The sequence below is a fragment of the Mirounga leonina genome, unplaced genomic scaffold (genome assembly GCF_011800145.1).
Source record: "Mirounga leonina isolate KUSES-001 unplaced genomic scaffold, KU_Mleo_1.0 Mir_152, whole genome shotgun sequence".
Taxonomy (NCBI): domain Eukaryota; kingdom Metazoa; phylum Chordata; class Mammalia; order Carnivora; family Phocidae; genus Mirounga; species Mirounga leonina.
Genome location: NW_023270380.1, coordinates 4,186,630 through 4,204,167, shown reverse-complemented (window position 1 = coordinate 4,204,167; position 17,538 = coordinate 4,186,630). Strand labels below are relative to the sequence as shown.

At 40.5% G+C, this 17,538-nt stretch overlaps 1 protein-coding gene across 1 annotated transcript in view; it reads right to left on the bottom strand.

Moving 5' to 3' along the window:
- Window positions 1-359: 359 nt before the first annotated feature.
- Window positions 360-17,538, bottom strand: part of MAP3K21 (mitogen-activated protein kinase kinase kinase 21) — a 57,896-nt gene continuing 40,717 nt past the window's right edge. The window contains exons 7-10 of the mRNA XM_035008473.1: window positions 8,647-8,797; window positions 8,119-8,216; window positions 4,435-5,220; window positions 360-3,133 (exon numbers count right to left, since the gene is read on the bottom strand). Of these exons, the coding sequence (XP_034864364.1) occupies window positions 2,733-3,133; window positions 4,435-5,220; window positions 8,119-8,216; window positions 8,647-8,797 (1,436 nt within the window). The 3' untranslated portion in view covers window positions 360-2,732. The remainder of the gene's footprint in view (window positions 3,134-4,434; window positions 5,221-8,118; window positions 8,217-8,646; window positions 8,798-17,538) is intronic.

The window sequence follows — 17,538 nt, the reverse complement described above, 5'->3', positions numbered from 1 at the left end:
CGTCCGACTCTTGTTTTCGGCTCAGGTCCTGATCTCAGGGTCATGAGACTGAGTCCTGTGTCAGGCTCTGAACTCAGCGAGGAGTCTGCTAGAGTTTCTCTCTCCTTCTCCCTCTGCCCCTCCCCGTGCACTCTCTCTCTCTCTCTCTCTCTAGAATAGATGGATAAATCTTTAAAAAATAAATAAATAAAATTTTAGAAAGTATTTAATCCTATGACTCACTTAGCGATCTTTAGTTTAATGAAGTTAGCAGGCTAATACCTGGCTTATTAAGCATCAATGATCTTTACTAACGTACTTTTCCTTATTAAATACAAAATAAACCACTACAAACTATAGTCACAATCATCAGATGAAAGCCACTGAGCAAGCAGATTAGCTATAAAAAAAAGAGTTTATTAAAAAAATAGACAACATATGTAAACATCTTTTTCAGTCACAAGGCTTCATAATACAGCATAACAGGCTCAGGCCTTAAATTTCTGCAGTGGGAGCACCTTCAACGTTGACTAATAGTAATCAGCTTAATTTTTCTTTCAACGAGCTAGTAAGTCTACATGAAAATAAATAACCAGATTCTGCTAAATATACTAATACACATAGAAAATCGCAAATATACAACAGATCTCAGCAAAACACAACTATTTGCCATCACGTGAGATTGAATCCTTGTATCGCAATTATCTTTTTAATGTAGCTTCGTTTCTAAATTCATCATAATGTAGAGTTAACTAAAACGAAGCTACATGGGAGCAGGAACAGGGCAGAGGGACGAGACTGATGAAGACCCACCACTACCCTCCACCCCTCACTCACACACACACGCACACACACAAACGATGTTTTGGCAGAAGTGAAACTGCGAGTTTCTATACTTCTTTCATGTGCTATTTTAGGCATGTATTTCCTTTACCTTTAGCAGGAAATAATGCCCTCAAATGACTGCATATATAATGAAGCAGCCAACCATAGTCTCAAATGTGATACAGTTTTGAGGAAATAAAATTTTGATTTCGTACTTCAACAATCTCCCAAAAGTGAAGCCAAATCAGAGAATGGACCATAATATGACAAAACAAAGTTAAGTACCTGAGATTTTGCTGCAAGAATTTTAAACCCAAGATTGTTTTCCTTGGGGTAGAATGCACTTATGTTAACATAATCCTTTTTATGCTCTGTTCACCATCTTCTGGGGCATACCTGCCAAGTCACTTGATGTTTCTAGTGGCCAAATAATATCATTTTCTTTTTTCTGCTATAGGTAGATATTTTATCACAGCTGATTTAAATTGCTGACATTTCAGTTATTCAGTAAACCTTAACCAAGGTAAAATTTTAAATGAAATGTCAAGCGATGTTTATAATTTAGTTTTTCCTTATGTGCAAAATTTTAAGTATTTATTGTCATCCAAAATAACCACATTCTAGTGACAGAAGGGAAGCATAATGAATTTAACAAAGAACCCAGACAAATTTACAAGCTCCTGGATAGCATTTCTGTAGTTTAATAACTCAGTAGTCTATTTGTATCATAGAGGTATGATTTTATAAAATGACTCATAAAATCATTTAAAATCCTGATCTGCTACCCTAAATCCATTTAAAAGCCTGTATCTGAAAATAAACCATGTTTCTCATTTCCACCATATCAGCTTATCTTAGCAGATGTCTAACTTTTATCCACAATTTACTAAAACGTGAAGATAACTACAAAATACTTAAATTCTAACAGTGTTGCCGTTTCTTGATTTGGCAGTGTTTCTCTCTAATGGTATTTGGGATTGTTAGAATAACCATACATTTATAGAGAGAAAAATAAAATTAAATGACATGAATGTTTACAATACGTGAATACATATGTCACTTAATTTTTAAAAATCCTACTACGAAATGAAAAAGCTTTATAGTCTGGATACCAAATAAGTGGCTACTGATAAAACAAGAACCATTTCTATGGGAAGAACCCACAGATTAGCCTCGCTCAGGTGGACATAATGTGGTTTTAGCCAAATGCCCATGACTGACCTTTTAAAAATCTGTTTTGGGATTCTGATGGGTAACATTTTTAGTAGTTACATTCAGTAAAACGTTTACAAGTTACATTCAGCAAAATTTCCTCAAAGAGAGAAATAGGCATAATCCGTGTGACACCTGGACATCTCTATGCATGACAAACCTACTGCTCAGTTCAGGGGTGTCATTGGCTCTCCATCTATTCTAGTCTTTAATTTTTTTTAAATAGATACCTTTAGTGACTAATATCACATTATTCTTGGCTTTTTGTTGCACAAATAACAAAAAAAAGAGAAAGAAATAAAAAAAAAAGAAAGAAAGAGAAGGAAGGAAAGGCAAATGGGAAGAAAATGAAGGGAGGGACAAACATGGCGCACCTCATCCCGATTTGGGTTTTGGGGGATGTCAATGAGAACCAGTGAAGCATTACAACTACGCTTCAGGTAATTCTACCCAGCATAGCTTTACATTGCTGCACGTTTCTTGTCTTACACGCGTGTGCATTTCAAGTTACTAGGTAAGAATCCAGTAGCAAAAAAACAACAGCTAACAGCAATCACATACACTTTTCCGAGAAGGCTGACATCCATTAGTACTTTAGTAACATGGCCACAGCTTTCGAAAACACAGCAGCATGAAACAGTTCAAAGGTAGACACGCTGTTTTAATTTGTTCACCTTAAACGCAAAACAAAGAAATGCTCCAACGACATAAGGCACTTAAGACAGAAACTCCTTCTCCGGGTGATGCACTGACGGTTGGCTAGCTCGGCTCTTCATGCTGCACAAAGGCACCGTGCCGTCCCTGCTCTGGCCTTCGGCGTCAGCGTCCAGGAGGGAAGGCACGTGGGGTGTAGTTCTGTCCCGGGCCCCGGGGGGACCGGCGCTGGTGGGTCCCGGACCCCGCCCGGCAGAGGGCGCCTGCGGGGCGGGCTGCGACTCCGTGCGGCTTCGGAAGGACGCAAGGCGAGGCGGGGGCACGGGGGTGCCGGCTCTTTGTTTTTCAGGCGGGGCCTCTCTTGGCCGGTCACCGTGAGGACCAGCGGAGCACCGGGGCATCCCCAGAGCCCGCTCCGGGGGCAGGTCCGAGGCTCCGGGGGCTGAGCTGAGGGTTGCACCAGCTGCTCGAGAAAGCAAAGACGGTGTGCAATTAGACCGTGACTTCGAAGCCCGTCAACACCCAGACAAGCAACTAGGAGACCGGATCAATTAGGTAGTCACTTTCAAGTGAGCTTCAGCAAAACACCCTCAACACACACCTTTTAAAACTATTGGGATACGGTGTTTGTTTATGAAGAAGTAACTGCAAGGTTGGAAAGAGTGTTTCCGCCAGGGAAACTAGAACCATAAACACAGCCGCATCGCCTTCATGGTGCTTGGGCCAATGATCGTTGTAACTGTTTTAGAAACGGGGGGGGTTCCAGACGGATTAGATGAGAATAAAGGTTTTTTTGTTTTGTTTTGTTTTTAAATGAAGGGCACATGATGAAACTTCAGATTTTTCAGATTATGATCTGAAAAAATGGATGGCAGCAAGAAAGCAGTTAGATTTTAGATTTTATATGTTGCCCCTTCTTTCTTATCCTGAAGACCAGATTCATCACCACTCCAGCAAATAATTATTGGCTTATAAGTAAGAGAAAAAGAACGGTTTCTCATGGGATTACTGTCCTAGGATTTCTCCTTGTTCAGTCATCAATTACTAACAGTCTACTGTATTACAAAAGAGTAATACATTTATCTAAAGACAATCGACAATAAACTGAAAAAAAAATCACTTCTGGGTAGGGCGCTGGAAGAGCAGAGGAAAAGAAAGAGAATGGAAACAGTTTCAGTTTTAATATACTTTACAACTAACCATATAGATAACACTGTACAACCTAAAAAGCATTTTTCATATACATGACCTCATTTAATACTCATGATATATATTTGTAATTATCTTTATATACAAAAGAAATAATAGTCAACCCCTGCACAGCGTGCCATTTGACTCTTCCCCCTGCTAAATTTCCACGTAAGCTGAGCAATGACGGCGGGTGACGCAGAAGACCGCCTATCACAGGGGAGGCTAGGTGACCAGTTTCAGCTCCAGCTCTCCCAACTAATCATTGGTTCAGATGTGGGCAAATGACCTGTCCTCTCTACTGTGAGGGGCTTGGGGCAGTTATCCCCCACCTGCTCGTTCTGTTTCAGTTTGCTATTATATACTGACGTTGCTGAGATCAAATTATGCTTTTCCTGGAATTCAAATAATAAAGTCAAATAAAAGAGCAGGGTAAAATTCAAGGAGCTGTATTAACTGTGCAAACAAGCTTGTAAATGTAATCACTTGGAAAAGATACAAGCAGATATCCACACAACTTTACATTCTAATCTCTATAGTGGTGATTTGTACTTTGATCCAACTAATGCAACCTACTTGGGGTCTGAAAAGCATTTCCATCGGACAGGGTTCGTCTGTGATGTGATGCTCGTTCTTTCGAAGAAGCATAATAAGGCACATTCCCCCACGTTTGCTCTAGGAAAGGAGGAGACAGATTTTTCCATCGACTATGATCAGTCTCAAGTCTCGGCATGGAGGTTGGCTCAAGACTACATCCTCCAATGGCAACGCAAAAATCTGGAGTGGGCATCTCAGGGTCCGAAGCGATGTGTGAGCTGCCCTCAGACAACTCTTCACTGTCGGTCTGTAGCAAGCACTTTGTGGAAAGAGAGGGCATGGACAGAAGGCTCATGGCGCTTGGTGGAGGGAGTAAGGGTGGGCTGCTGGCCCTCTCGCCCGTAGACAGTGGCCTTGTGGAAGGACTGGCGCCACCTCGGGACTTGGGAGCCCACTGGAAGATTCCCTCACGTTTCTTCTTTTCTTCTTTGGGCAACAGTTCTTCGGCAGCCTGTGCTTTATTGAGCTCTCTGATGTCCAGCCCCAGAGCGACTGACGCCAGCAACATGGTGCAGCCATACAGAGCAGACTCTGTCTTCTTCCTCTGGGGGGATCTGCTTCGATTATTTGTAGGGGTCACCTGAGGTGGGCTGGCAGCAGGGCTCAAAGATGGTCCCTCCTCCCAGCTTCCAGGTTCCACTGGATTCTCTCTCTGGCCATCTTTCCAAAGAGGTAGATCAACGTAGGCTTGACTAGGCGATTTTATTTGCTTTGGTTTTCTGTGTTCTGATCCATCAGGGGAAAGTCTTGGCTCTTCCGAAGCACCTAAACAAAGATAATAAGTACACACGTTAAGTATAATTTACAGGAAAAATCATTAAAACTGTACAATAAGGCTAAAATCTAATAAATATTCTAAGTCAAAGCACATGGAGTCCTTTTCAGTTCAGCAAACCATTCATCCAGAAGTACCTGAAGGAAAGGGGGCCTAGGGCACAGAACTCAAGGTTCCCTACAGAGGAACCAGCAAGCACATCATCTGCTGTTCCCTATCCTTCAGGAAATCGTTCTTCACTGGCATGGGCAATACAATTATTATAGGAAAAAGTCATCAAGGTACAGAAATGCACACACATCCACGCAGGCCCCGTAATGTGTCAGACAAAACGTGCCCTTTGTCTCCTCTCAGTGTGTCGGGCCCGGTTATCTGTAGCTCGCCTGTGTGTACAAGAACCGACAGACCCCAGGTCAGTGGTTCTCAAAGTGTGCCGCCTGGGCCCGAACACCTGCATCACCCGGAAACTTATAGAAATGTGAATTCCTGACCCACTCCCGACTATGGAATCAGAAATTCTAGGGCTGCAGCCCAGGGGTCTGTGCTTTAATAAGCCTTTATTCAAGTTTGGGAGCCACTGTCATAGAGGACGGTTCTCCAAAGAGGTCCCAAAGGGTAACAAATTAGATCAGCTGAAGAACAAGAGGCCTTTGTTATCAAAGAGGTGCTCAGCAGTGAATGAACAAAAACAACAAACTCTTTAATCCATGTTCGAAGCAATCCAGGATAGAGCCTCCAGTGATTTCTCCAGTATTATGTCCTATTACACCTGCAGTGTGCTCTAGAATGCAGACAAGCCAAGACACCGGCTTTGCCCCCAACAAGCTGGTGGTGCTCTCCCCGTCATTGCTGTGCTTTGGGGTGCCCTCTTCTTCCTCTGTCTGGCCTCCTTCCACCCTCTCACACTCACCCCAAGCTCCCTTTTCCCCCAGAAAGCCCTCTCTCAAAGTACCACCTGATGCTAACGCTGCCTAAGGTGGCCCATCCGCCCACACACAATTTCAGCTTCCTCTGAAGCCCCCCCCTGCATCTTTCTGTTTTTGTACTTTTAGATCACAATCCAGATGTGCATGCCTGCAGATGGTAGGCTTCTGACCACCTGTTTGTCTTTTTAAATTTGGAATAGTACTTTCATCACGTAGGCACGAAATGCATTTGGGTGAAATGAATATGTATTACACATGTGCCCAGGACACATGACAGGTAACAAATTATCAACCCATCATTTAAAAAACAAGAGTGGGGGATGCTATCAACAAGTGAAATTCATTGGCTTAAAAGTATATTGAGCATTTCCTAATATCCATTGTAACCTTCCCTTCCCTTACCCTTATGTAGGTAAATATCTACATTAAGATCAAAATGTGTCCTTTTGGGATTCATGTAGGCATGTGACAGATGGTGAGTGTTTGCTGTGTTCCAGGCATTGGGAGTGGTAAACAAAACTAATAAAATCCTTGACATTCCAGTTTGGGAATGAAACAGAACACAAACATTAAGGGTGTCAATGTAGACAAATAAGAATTTCAGATAAGAGCTATGAATAAATAAGACTGGGTCATGAGACACAGTCTCATGCTTCAGTGTAGGTGGTCAGGGAAAGCTTTTAGGAAGTACTCGGGCTGAGACACAAATGCTTAGCAGGACAGGACCACACAGATGGGCGGTGGGAAGGGACCTGCAGGTGGGACAGACAAGTGTAAACCTTCTCATTAACTCATCACGTGAACTTCAAGAGTTAACTTAATGTAGACTAAGCTGAGTCAGCCAAATATATCCTTGTATTTCCTCCAACTGTCCTTTGGAGGACTTATTAATGGGTCAGAACATTCTAAATAATAATAATAATAATAATAATAATAATAATAATAATAAAAGAATTGAGGGAAAAAAGGGTTCTCTGATTAATCTCTCTGATTAGTCACAAATAATGAAAAATACACTATAGGAAGAACAGTTTTATTATAATTAGTTGTTCTTCCTTAGTCTTCAAACCATATTTGAGAATAAATTGTAACATGTAATAAGAGGAGAACCTCTTACCTTCATAGGCAAGAGTCAGAATACCATCATGAATGTGACAACAAGAAGCATTTAGCACCCATCTTGCATATACCCAAATGTACTTGTGCAGATATTTATACTGAAACCACATCCTCATGACAATGCAAAAGAGGAAAAGTAGACATGGGTAGTGAGTGATTGGATGCTTGTAAAATTAAGCATGGCACTGATGACAGATTCAAGAAATGGACACCGTGTTCTGCTAAAACATCTTTAATTTGGCCACAGTGTCAAAGGGCTATCGTAAATTGTCAAGTTTAAAGACCAATTTTCTTTTCTTTGGTGATGACAATCCTTGAGGTTTTTCAACAACATGTCTCTGCAACCTTTTAATATCTGAATATTAAATAGGCATACTAAATATTAAAAATAATTATGATTCATCTAAATTAAAGAGATTCCAATGTAATTCTCTCTAAGTGGTGGTTTTCCACAGAGAACTGCTTGACAAAATTTTGTCCTCTTAAGAGGTGGCAAGGCAGCCAGGAGACCACCCCGAAATCTCAGGAGAATTTCAGGATGTCTATGTTTTCATAGTTGCTATCTCCTATACTACATTAACTTGATTCTACAGAATTAATTATGATACTAATTTTTCTGGTAGAGAATAGGAATTACAAATTCCCAACGAATAATGTGGAGCCTAATTACTTTCCGTCATAAAGACTTACAGGACAGCAAGAAGTTTTGAGCTTAAGAAAAGGTATAAGCAATGCTACCCTATGCTACTTGAAGGACCACATGAAACTATTAAAACAAAGCCTCTAGAACGCTCAGATACTAAGTCTAACTCAAACAAATTCTATTTCCTGAAGCACATTTACCTGGCTGGTCCACAAATAATGAAGCCAATGGCATGGTTTTCGGATTCTTTATTAAGAGAGTTGACCAAGGACTGTTACCATCTGAGAGAGGTCTTATTCTAAAAGAGAAAAACGTTATTTTGATGGAACCACGTGACACACAAACTAGGTTTTCACAGATAAATGCCAACAACATTTTTAAGTAGGAAACGGACAACATTTGTATTGTTCTGAAGGGCTAACAAAGTACAAATTTAAAACCTTGAAATGAGACAGGAAATATATCAAAGTTTTTTAACTGCTTAACTACATAATAACAATTTAGGAGGATAAACTCATCCTAGAAATGAAATTAATATCAAAGTTTTTTAACTGCTTAACTACATAATAACAGTTTAGGAGGATAAACTCATCCTAGAAATGAAATTAATATTCAGATATCTCTGTACCATTCCAATCGCTTTGTAAAAGTGAAGTCTGGCCAATGTGGAAATTCACTGCTACCCATCACAGTCTATGCTGAAGAACCGCCAGGTATCACACACTTACCTTTCTTTGCTATCACTTCTTTCTTTCATTTGAATTGAACTGGGTCCCCAGGTACAACCTTTTTTCTTGAAATTCTTTTTCACATCTTCAAACTCTTCTTGTCGGCAGACCGTGTTCCGTCCCCAGGTTTTATTGCTTTCGTCTGAAGTCACTAGGCGGAGAGCATCACTCATTAACCAATTACAAAAGACCTGAAGTTAGATGAATCAAATCTGTCGTACAACTACCTCACTCGAGATACGTCAACAATGAAGAAACGTAAAGGTGCAGAAATGATTTCTTTCTCGCCCTACCGAGGGCAAACTTCTTCCTCTCGTCATTAAATTAGCCGAAGAGTGGAATGAGTTAAGAGAAAAGATAAACTGAGCCTAAGGAACAAAAGTCTATTTTTACATTGCAATTTAATCGGATTTTTCATTAGTCGTCACAAATTTTGCTCAGGCATCACCACAGTTTGGCTACAGTTGCTTTTTAAAACCCCAGTTTAACAGTTGCCCTGCCCTCCTTGCTTTTTCTCCTGGCCTCACAGGGAGTTCTGTAGCCACATTTAACATCCACATTTTGCTGACACACTTCCGCGCTATCCTTCTAGCCTTGAAGTGCGCTTGCACTTGGGCCTGCCATGGATTTGGACATCACTGGGGAAAGTGGTTACTGTTACTATACACTTAGAAAACCAATCCCGTGAGCAGATGGTCCAAAGCACAATGTAAAACATCATGACGTATCTACAGAGGGGAATACTCTATGGCCTTAAGAGATGAGGTTCAGATAAAAGTAATATCAAATGTCTATATTACATATATTACATAGACCCCATTTTATTATGCCTGCATGTGTCTAAACATAGGTATCAAACTTTTATTAAAGTGTTGACCTTTGAGGGAGATGTCTGCTTATGGAAAGATGGAAATTTAACTTCCTTAGAATCATTTTTTAAAACTGGCCGCATTATGGATGATGCTTGATTTGTGTGTTTCAGTATTTCCACATTTTAAAATGTACGTATCTATGTGTACAGAGGTGTTTGTGTGTATGCACGTATATGTGTGTGTGTGCCAGTCTAGAATAAGTCGTTCACTCTTCTTACTAGAGCGTCATCCCCGAGTCAGAGAGGAACACTGGGCATCTGCAGGGCCATGGGAGCAGTGGGCTGGAGTGGACTGCAGGCCGTGGGACCGCCACATGGGACTCTCTCTCACCTACACAATCTGCAGCCTGCGGGCCCTGCGTCAGCAACAATCTTAGAGCTTTAGTTCCCTCATCTTCTTCCTCCCTGTCTTCATTTGCTCTTCTGTTGTCTCTTCTGTTTGGACATTTACCAAACATTTACTGTCCTAAGAGGCTGGAAAGGGTATGCTGAAGAGTCCACGCTCTTGGAGACTCTGAATCCAGTGTCATGGCTCGGAGCTCCTGAGTTAGGTCAAGTTTCATAACCTCTCTGTGCCTTATTGGGGGATCACGGTAGTAGCTACTTCATGAGGTTATTTTGAGAATTACATGGATTAACAGATGGAAAGAGCTTAGAATGGTGCGGAGCAAGTGCTGAGCGGATGGGAACTGTTATCCCAGCTGGGCTGGGGCTGGGTCGCAAGGTCTCTGCCGGTATGGAGCTCCTGGGTTTGCTATTTCTGCCTCCACAAAACCATCACAGACTAGTCATCACTACATTTGGCTCACAGAACTTTCTTGGTTTTTGTCTGTTATGCAGATTGGTAAGTAGGACAGGGTGGAAGGAGGGAGGGTTGCTGACATCTTCAGCTTGTATCACTCATCTCTTTGGAAAAATACAAGCTCTAAGTCAACCATTGATTGTAATACTCGGTTATTGAAAAACACGCCAAGGCTGTACCACGGCTGCAGGTTCCTGGAGTAACAGGACTCTGTGGGACGGGCTTTTCCACCCTTTGATTCTATTTGACAACACAGAAAAGGTGTGTTTTACCCTTGCTTTAAGACACACCCTGAAACTTGAATTCTCAGAGGATTAGTAAAATTTTTTTCTTATTCCCAAAGAGAAGTGCGTCCTACATATGGTATCATGTAATAATACCAACCATTAGAGAAAGCCAGAGGAAGTTACAGTAAGAAAAAAATACTAAGAAAATATTTTGTGCAAATATCAGATGTCTTTGGCAGACAGTGGTTCTTTGCATGATGGTGACATACTCATATTTTTATCCAAAGTCAAGTATATTGTATTTTTATTTTGGTATTTACTCTTTTAGTCTTTAAACAATTTGGGGGTAATCTCTTTTGCTCAATTTCACTGAAATGATTCTCATCTCTCTCAATACATATAATTATTCTCTCCTTCAGTTTCAGAGGTTTTGGGTTTTTTTTTTTTTTTTTTTTACAATGCTTTTACAATAAATTTTTCTACGTTTACTCACATTTCCCCATCTTTGATCCAGAGGAAATGTGCCCAACAACATCTACAAGTCACAGTAAAAGGAAGTCCATTCCTCTGAATCAGACGTGTCTACTGATGCACCTGATCCACCCGAAAGGCAAAATCCTCATGATGAATGTATGCTAACGCTACAAAAGGCAGACCACAGTGAGAGACTTAAAGGCCATAATGAGCTTCAGGGTAAGAATGATAATAAAAATAATGATCAAAACAACTACCAACACACACAGAGCTCTTACCACGTGTATACACTTGACCCTTTTAAACTACTATGGTCCCCAGTTTACAGAAATAGAATCTGAAGCATGATGAGGTTAAGAAGGTTGCCCAAAATCATAGTGTAGTAGGGCCAGAGCTGGGATTTGTTCCCAGGCAAAGTGGCTCTGGAGTCTATGCTCTTAATGGGCATGCTCTCCTGAATTGTAGAAACAGGATATCCATGCCAGCTAATGACCAGAAGGGACAGACACGAAGACAAGAGGAGCTGTTGGGACTACCTGGGGTCAGAAACAAGAGGACGATGATTCAGAACAAAGAACGTGAACACACAGTTCTGCACACAGAACTGGTCCTGTTTGAAAGATCTGCATTCAAATGCTTTCATCTGTCACTTCCGAGAATGAATGCCGAGCTCGTTGTTGTTTGGGGGAGAGTGGGGATGTTCCCTGAGCTGGCTTCACTGCAACCCCACCAGGTGCGAACTTATGTGAAATCCCAAAAGTGTTCAATTTAACTAGTACAAGTCTTGGGCCGAGCCAGGCTTATCCAGGTACTACGACTTCTCCACTTCCATGAGGCTGTAATCACGACTGAGGAGCATGAAGACAGGGACTCTCGTTTGTTGTGGTGGGAATGCGAAATGGCACAGCCACTCTGGAAGGCGGTTTGGTGTGTCTTCTAGAACTAAACACACTCACCGTACGAACCAGCAATCACATTCATTGCTACTCATCCAAAGGAGTTGACAACCTACGTTCACACAAAAACCTGCGCATGACTTTACAGCACCTTTATTCATAATTGTCAAAACTAAAACTTGGAAGTGACAAAGATGGCTTTCGGTAGGTGAGCAAATAAAAATAACCTGTGCTCTGTCCAGACAATGGAATGCCACTCACTGAACAGCACTGAACAGAAAAGAGCTACCAAGCCATGAAAAGGCATGAAAGAAACTTCAATGCGCATTGCTAAGTGAGAGAAGCCAATCTGGAAAGACTACATGCTGAAGGATTCCAACAGTATGACATTCTGAAAAAGGCAAAACTATAGACAGTGAAAGGATCAGTGGCTGCCAGGCGCTGAGGGTGGAGGGGTGAACGGGTGGAGCACAGAGGATTTTCAGGGCAGTGAAAATACCCTGTATGGTACTATAATGGCACATACATGTCATTGTGCACTTGTCCAAGCCCAGGATGCATAACACGAAGCGTGAACTCCAATGTACACGAAAGACTGGGTGATACTGCCGACCTGTCAGTGCACCTTCACTGACTGTAACAAAGTATCCACTGTAGTCATGGTGGGGGAAGCTCTGTGTGTGTGTGTGTGTGTGTGTGTGTGGTGGGTGGATAGGGAAATCTCTGCACCTTCCTCTCAATTTTGCTGTGAACCTAAAATTGCTCTAAAAAAGTCAGTCTGAAGAAAAAAAAAAGAATATGAAAACATGGAAGAGAATAGAGAAACAGCTGGGCAAAAACAGAAGAATCATGACTTCTTGTTCCCTTGTCCTTCAACTGAGCTACGACATAAGCCTAGCTATCCTTTTTGTTCCTTTAATTAAGCCCTTACTCTGTCTAGGCAAAGGCAACGTATGGCTTTATAAGAAATGCTTTTTCAGAAAGATATACTAGTTTTGATAAAATGATGGCCCGTTAAGTTTATTCAGGTCATTATACATTTATTTAGATTATTTCTCTTGAACTGTGAGGAGACTAGTATACTGGGATCCTGGGAGCTTTAAAAAAAACAAATCTCTGCTGGTGTCAAGGTTTTCATTACAAAAAAACCCAAAAACCAAACAAACAAACAAAAAAAGAAATCGACTGGAGGCCTGATTAGGGAAAATATTGTTCTGGATTTTTTTTTCTCCAAATAACTATAGTAAGTAGCAAAGCAAAGAATTAAGTTTGGTGAAGAAAGGAGAAGATGCAAGTCAATTATTTAATAGGGTAACATAGGCTGATTACCACATTACTTGCATATACACATATAAAACACATTCTTGTTTTGCTTTGCCTACTTTTTGGACTCACTTTTGATAAAAGTCAATAGTTCTATTTAATTCCACTAAACTTTGAGTCAGGGTCTAACTGAAAACTCTCACAATGCAAAGGTACTAGGCAAATTAGCTATATGTCTTTTTTTTTTTCCCACCAGTCTGAACACTCTTTCTAAAATCAAAATACTAGGGCGCCTGGGTGGCTCAGTCCTTAAGCATCTGCCTTCGGCTCAGGTCATGATCCCAGGGTCCTGGGATCAAGCCCCGGATTGGGCTCCCTGCTTGGTGGGGACCCTGCTTCTCCCTCTCCCACTCCCCCTGCTTGTATTCCTTCTCTCGCTGTGTCTCTCTCTGTCGAATAAACAAATAAAATCTTAAAAAAAAAAAAAATCAAAATACTACATGGTATTTTAAAGTATTAGGTTGGCCAGTACAGACCAAATGAAAGTTAAATCTCAAAAAGCACATATTTTTTCTTCATAAAACAAGGAAAGAAATGGAAGTAATCTTGAATTCCTGATTTCATTTTTCAAAATATTCATAAATATGCTACTGATGTAATTAGGTTATGCTAATTTTGCTTACAAGTATTTAACAAAATGTCTCAAGATATGGTATTCCACTTTCTACTCTGTGGCCTGGTCAGATCACCAATTGCATAGAATCTAAAAACCATTATTGTGAAAATAAGAAAATAATTCTGCACAGCAAAGGAAACCATCAATAAAATGAAAAGGCAGTCCATGGAATGGAAGAAAATATTTGCAAATCACATAACTGATAAGGGGTTAATATGCAAAATGTATAAAGAACTCATATACCTCAATAACAAAAAGCAAATAACCCAACTAAAAATGGGCAGATGTGAATAGACATTTTTTCCAAAGAAGACATACAGATGGCCAACAGACACATGAAATAAAGCTCAACATCACTCATCATCAGGAAAATGCAAATCAAAACCACAGTGAGGTATCACCTCACACCTGTTAGACTGGCTAGTATCAAAAAGACAAGAAATAGTAAGTGTTGGTGAGGGTGTGGAGAAAAGAGACCCTTGTGCCCTGCTGGTGGGAATGTCAACTTGTGCAGCCACTGTGGAACACGGTATGGAGGTGCCTCAAAAAATTAAAAATAGAACTACCAAATTGGGACCAAGATGGTGACGTAGGGTATACCTGACTTTGTTACTCCTCACAAGAACATCAAACAACTATTTGGGAATAAGACACCACTGAGAGGATCCTCGAACACAAGGGTGAGGCTACAGCACTCCCCTTACACCTCAGAGACCAGGACAGACTGCATCAGAAGGACAAGGGAGGCAGCTACACATGCAGTGTGCTGCCCCTCCCCCAGGCCAGTGCAGCACCACAAAGAGAGGTCTCCCCTGACCTTCCAGTTCTTCCAGTGGACAAAGAGAACCCAGAGGGGATGAGTACCCTCCCGTAATTGTAGGTCACTTTTGCGGGAGCCACTATTCTGATCTTGTACCAGGGGGAGTTTAGGGGGTGTCTGTGGGGCTCAACCACTAGGAATCTGTGGAGATGGGGAGAGAGGCTTGCAACAACCAGCACATGGATCTTGGCAGAGGGAGTTCATACTAGCAGTGCCCAAACAGTCATCTCAACCATCAGCTTCATTCATCTGCACAACTGAGTCAGGGTGCACTCTGACCATGGAGTTCTGTGGTGTGCAGATCTGCCTGATTCAGATTCTCAAACAAGGAGTTTTGTCAGCTTTAGGGCCCAGCTTGCCCACACCCAGGGAAGGATCTGAATCATAGCCCCATCCAGTGAAAAGAGTGTCTTCCAGTCCCCTAGACCAGAAGGACTGGAAAGAACTCCTGGAAGCTGTGTAGCCAAGCAGAACTTGAGCCAAGAGGCAGGAGGGCAGAGCTGATACTTTGCGGAGCAAAGCCAGTGGCCCCATTCAGTCAGGCAACTTAGGGTGTGGGTCATCTTGAGGTAAGACAACAAACAAAGGGCTTTACTAGCTTTAGAGCTGCTTCTCCTGCTGCACCCAGGCAGGGAATCTAATCCATTGTCCTGCTCATCACTGAATACAGCCTTCAGCCAGTCCAACCAGACCACAGAAAGCTTCATAGCCCATTCAACAGGCCTATGTGACCATATGTTAGGCAAGAAAACAAGTCTTAGTAAATACAAGAAGATTGAAATTCTACCAAGTATCTTCTCTGACCACATGGCATGAAATTAGAAATCAGTAACAAAAGAAAAACTGGAAAATTCACGAACATATGAAAATTAAACAACACTCTCCTGAACAACCAATGGATCAAAAAATAAATTAAAGGGGGGAAAAAGTTTCTTGAGACAAACAAAAATGAAACAAAACATACCAGAACTTATGTGATGCAGCTGAAGTAGTTCTAAGAGGGAAGTTCATAGCAATAAATGTCTATATTAAGGAAGAAAGATCCTAAATAAACAACCTAACTCTACACTGTAAAGAACTAGAGAAAAAAACAAATGAGCCAAAAGTTAGCAGAAGAAAGGAAATAGTGAAGATCAGAGCAGAAATAAATGAAATAGAGAAAAAAATGGAAAAGATTACCCACACTAAGAGCTGGTTCTTTGAAAAGACAAAATCGACAAATCTTTAGCTAAACTAACCAACAGAAAAAGAGAAAGAACCCAAATCAACAAATTATAAATGAAAAAGGAGACAATACAACTGATACCACAGAAATTCAAAGGATGATAAAAGGCTACCAGGAGAAACTCTGTGCCAACATAGTGGACAGCCTAGAAGAAATGGAAACATTCATAGAAACATATAACTTGCCAAGACTGAATCAGGAAGATTTTGAAAATCTGAATAGACCAATTATTAGTAAGAAGATTGAATTAGTAATCAAAAATCTCCCAATAAGAAAAGCCCAGGACCAGTTGGCTTCACTTGTGGATTTTACCAAACATTTAAAGGAAAATTAACATTAATCCCTCCTCTCAAATTCTTCCCAAAAATCCAAGAGGATGGATCACTCCCAAACCCATTTTATAAGGTAATCATTACCCTGATACCAAAACCAGAAAAGGACATTACTAGAAAAGAAAACTATGGGCCAATATCCCTGATGAACATAGATGTAAAAATTCTGAATAAAATACTAGCAAACAATATTCAGCAGCACATTAAAAGGATCATTCACCATGATCAAGTGGGATTTATCCCTGGGTGCAAGGATGGTTCAACATATGCAAATCAATCAATGTGATATATCACATTAATAGAATGAAAGAAAAGAATCATATAGTCATCTCATAGACATAGAAAAAGCATTTGACAAAATTCAATATCCATTCATGCTAAAAACTCTTGACAAATTAGGCACAGAATGAATATATCTCAACATAATAAAGACCACGTATGATGAGCCCACAGCTAACATCATCTATATGCTGAAAGGTTGAATGCTTTTCCTCTAAGATCAGGAACAAGGGTGTCCACTCTCACCACTCCTATTCAACAGAGAAATGAAAGATCTCTATTCTGAAAACTGTAAGATACTGATGAAAGAAATCAGAGAAGACACAAATAAATGGAAATGTATCCTGTGTTCATGGATTGGAAGAAGTAATATTGTTAAAATGTCAGTACTACCCAAAGCCACCTATAGACTCAATGCAATCCTATCAAGATTCCAGTGGCCTTTTTTACAGGAGTAGAAAAACCCCTCCTAAAATTTATATGGAATCACAGAAGACCATAAATAGCCAAAGAAATCTTGAGAAAGAAGAACAAAGCAAGAGGTATCATACTCCCTGATTTTAAGCAATGCTATAAAGTTAAAGTCATCAAAATAGTACGGTACTGGCATAGAAACAGACAAATAGACCAACAAACAGAACAGAGAGCCCAGATGTAAACTCAACCATATATGGTCAACTAATATTTGACCAGAATGCCAAGAATACTCAATGTAGAAAAGACTCTTCAATATTCACATGTAAAAGAATGAAATTGAATCCATACGTATAATTATACCACTCATAAAAATTAATTCAAAATAGATTAAAGACTTTAATGTAAGACCTGAAACCATGAAACTCCTAGAATATAAGAATAAAGCTTCTTGACAGGGGTCTTGGTACTGATTTTTTGGAAATGACACCAAAAGCACAAGCAACAAAATAAAAAATAAGTTAGTGGACTATATCAAACTAAAAAGTGTCTGTACAGCAAAAGTAACCATCAACAAAGCGGAAAGACCTATGGAATGGGAAAAAAATATTTG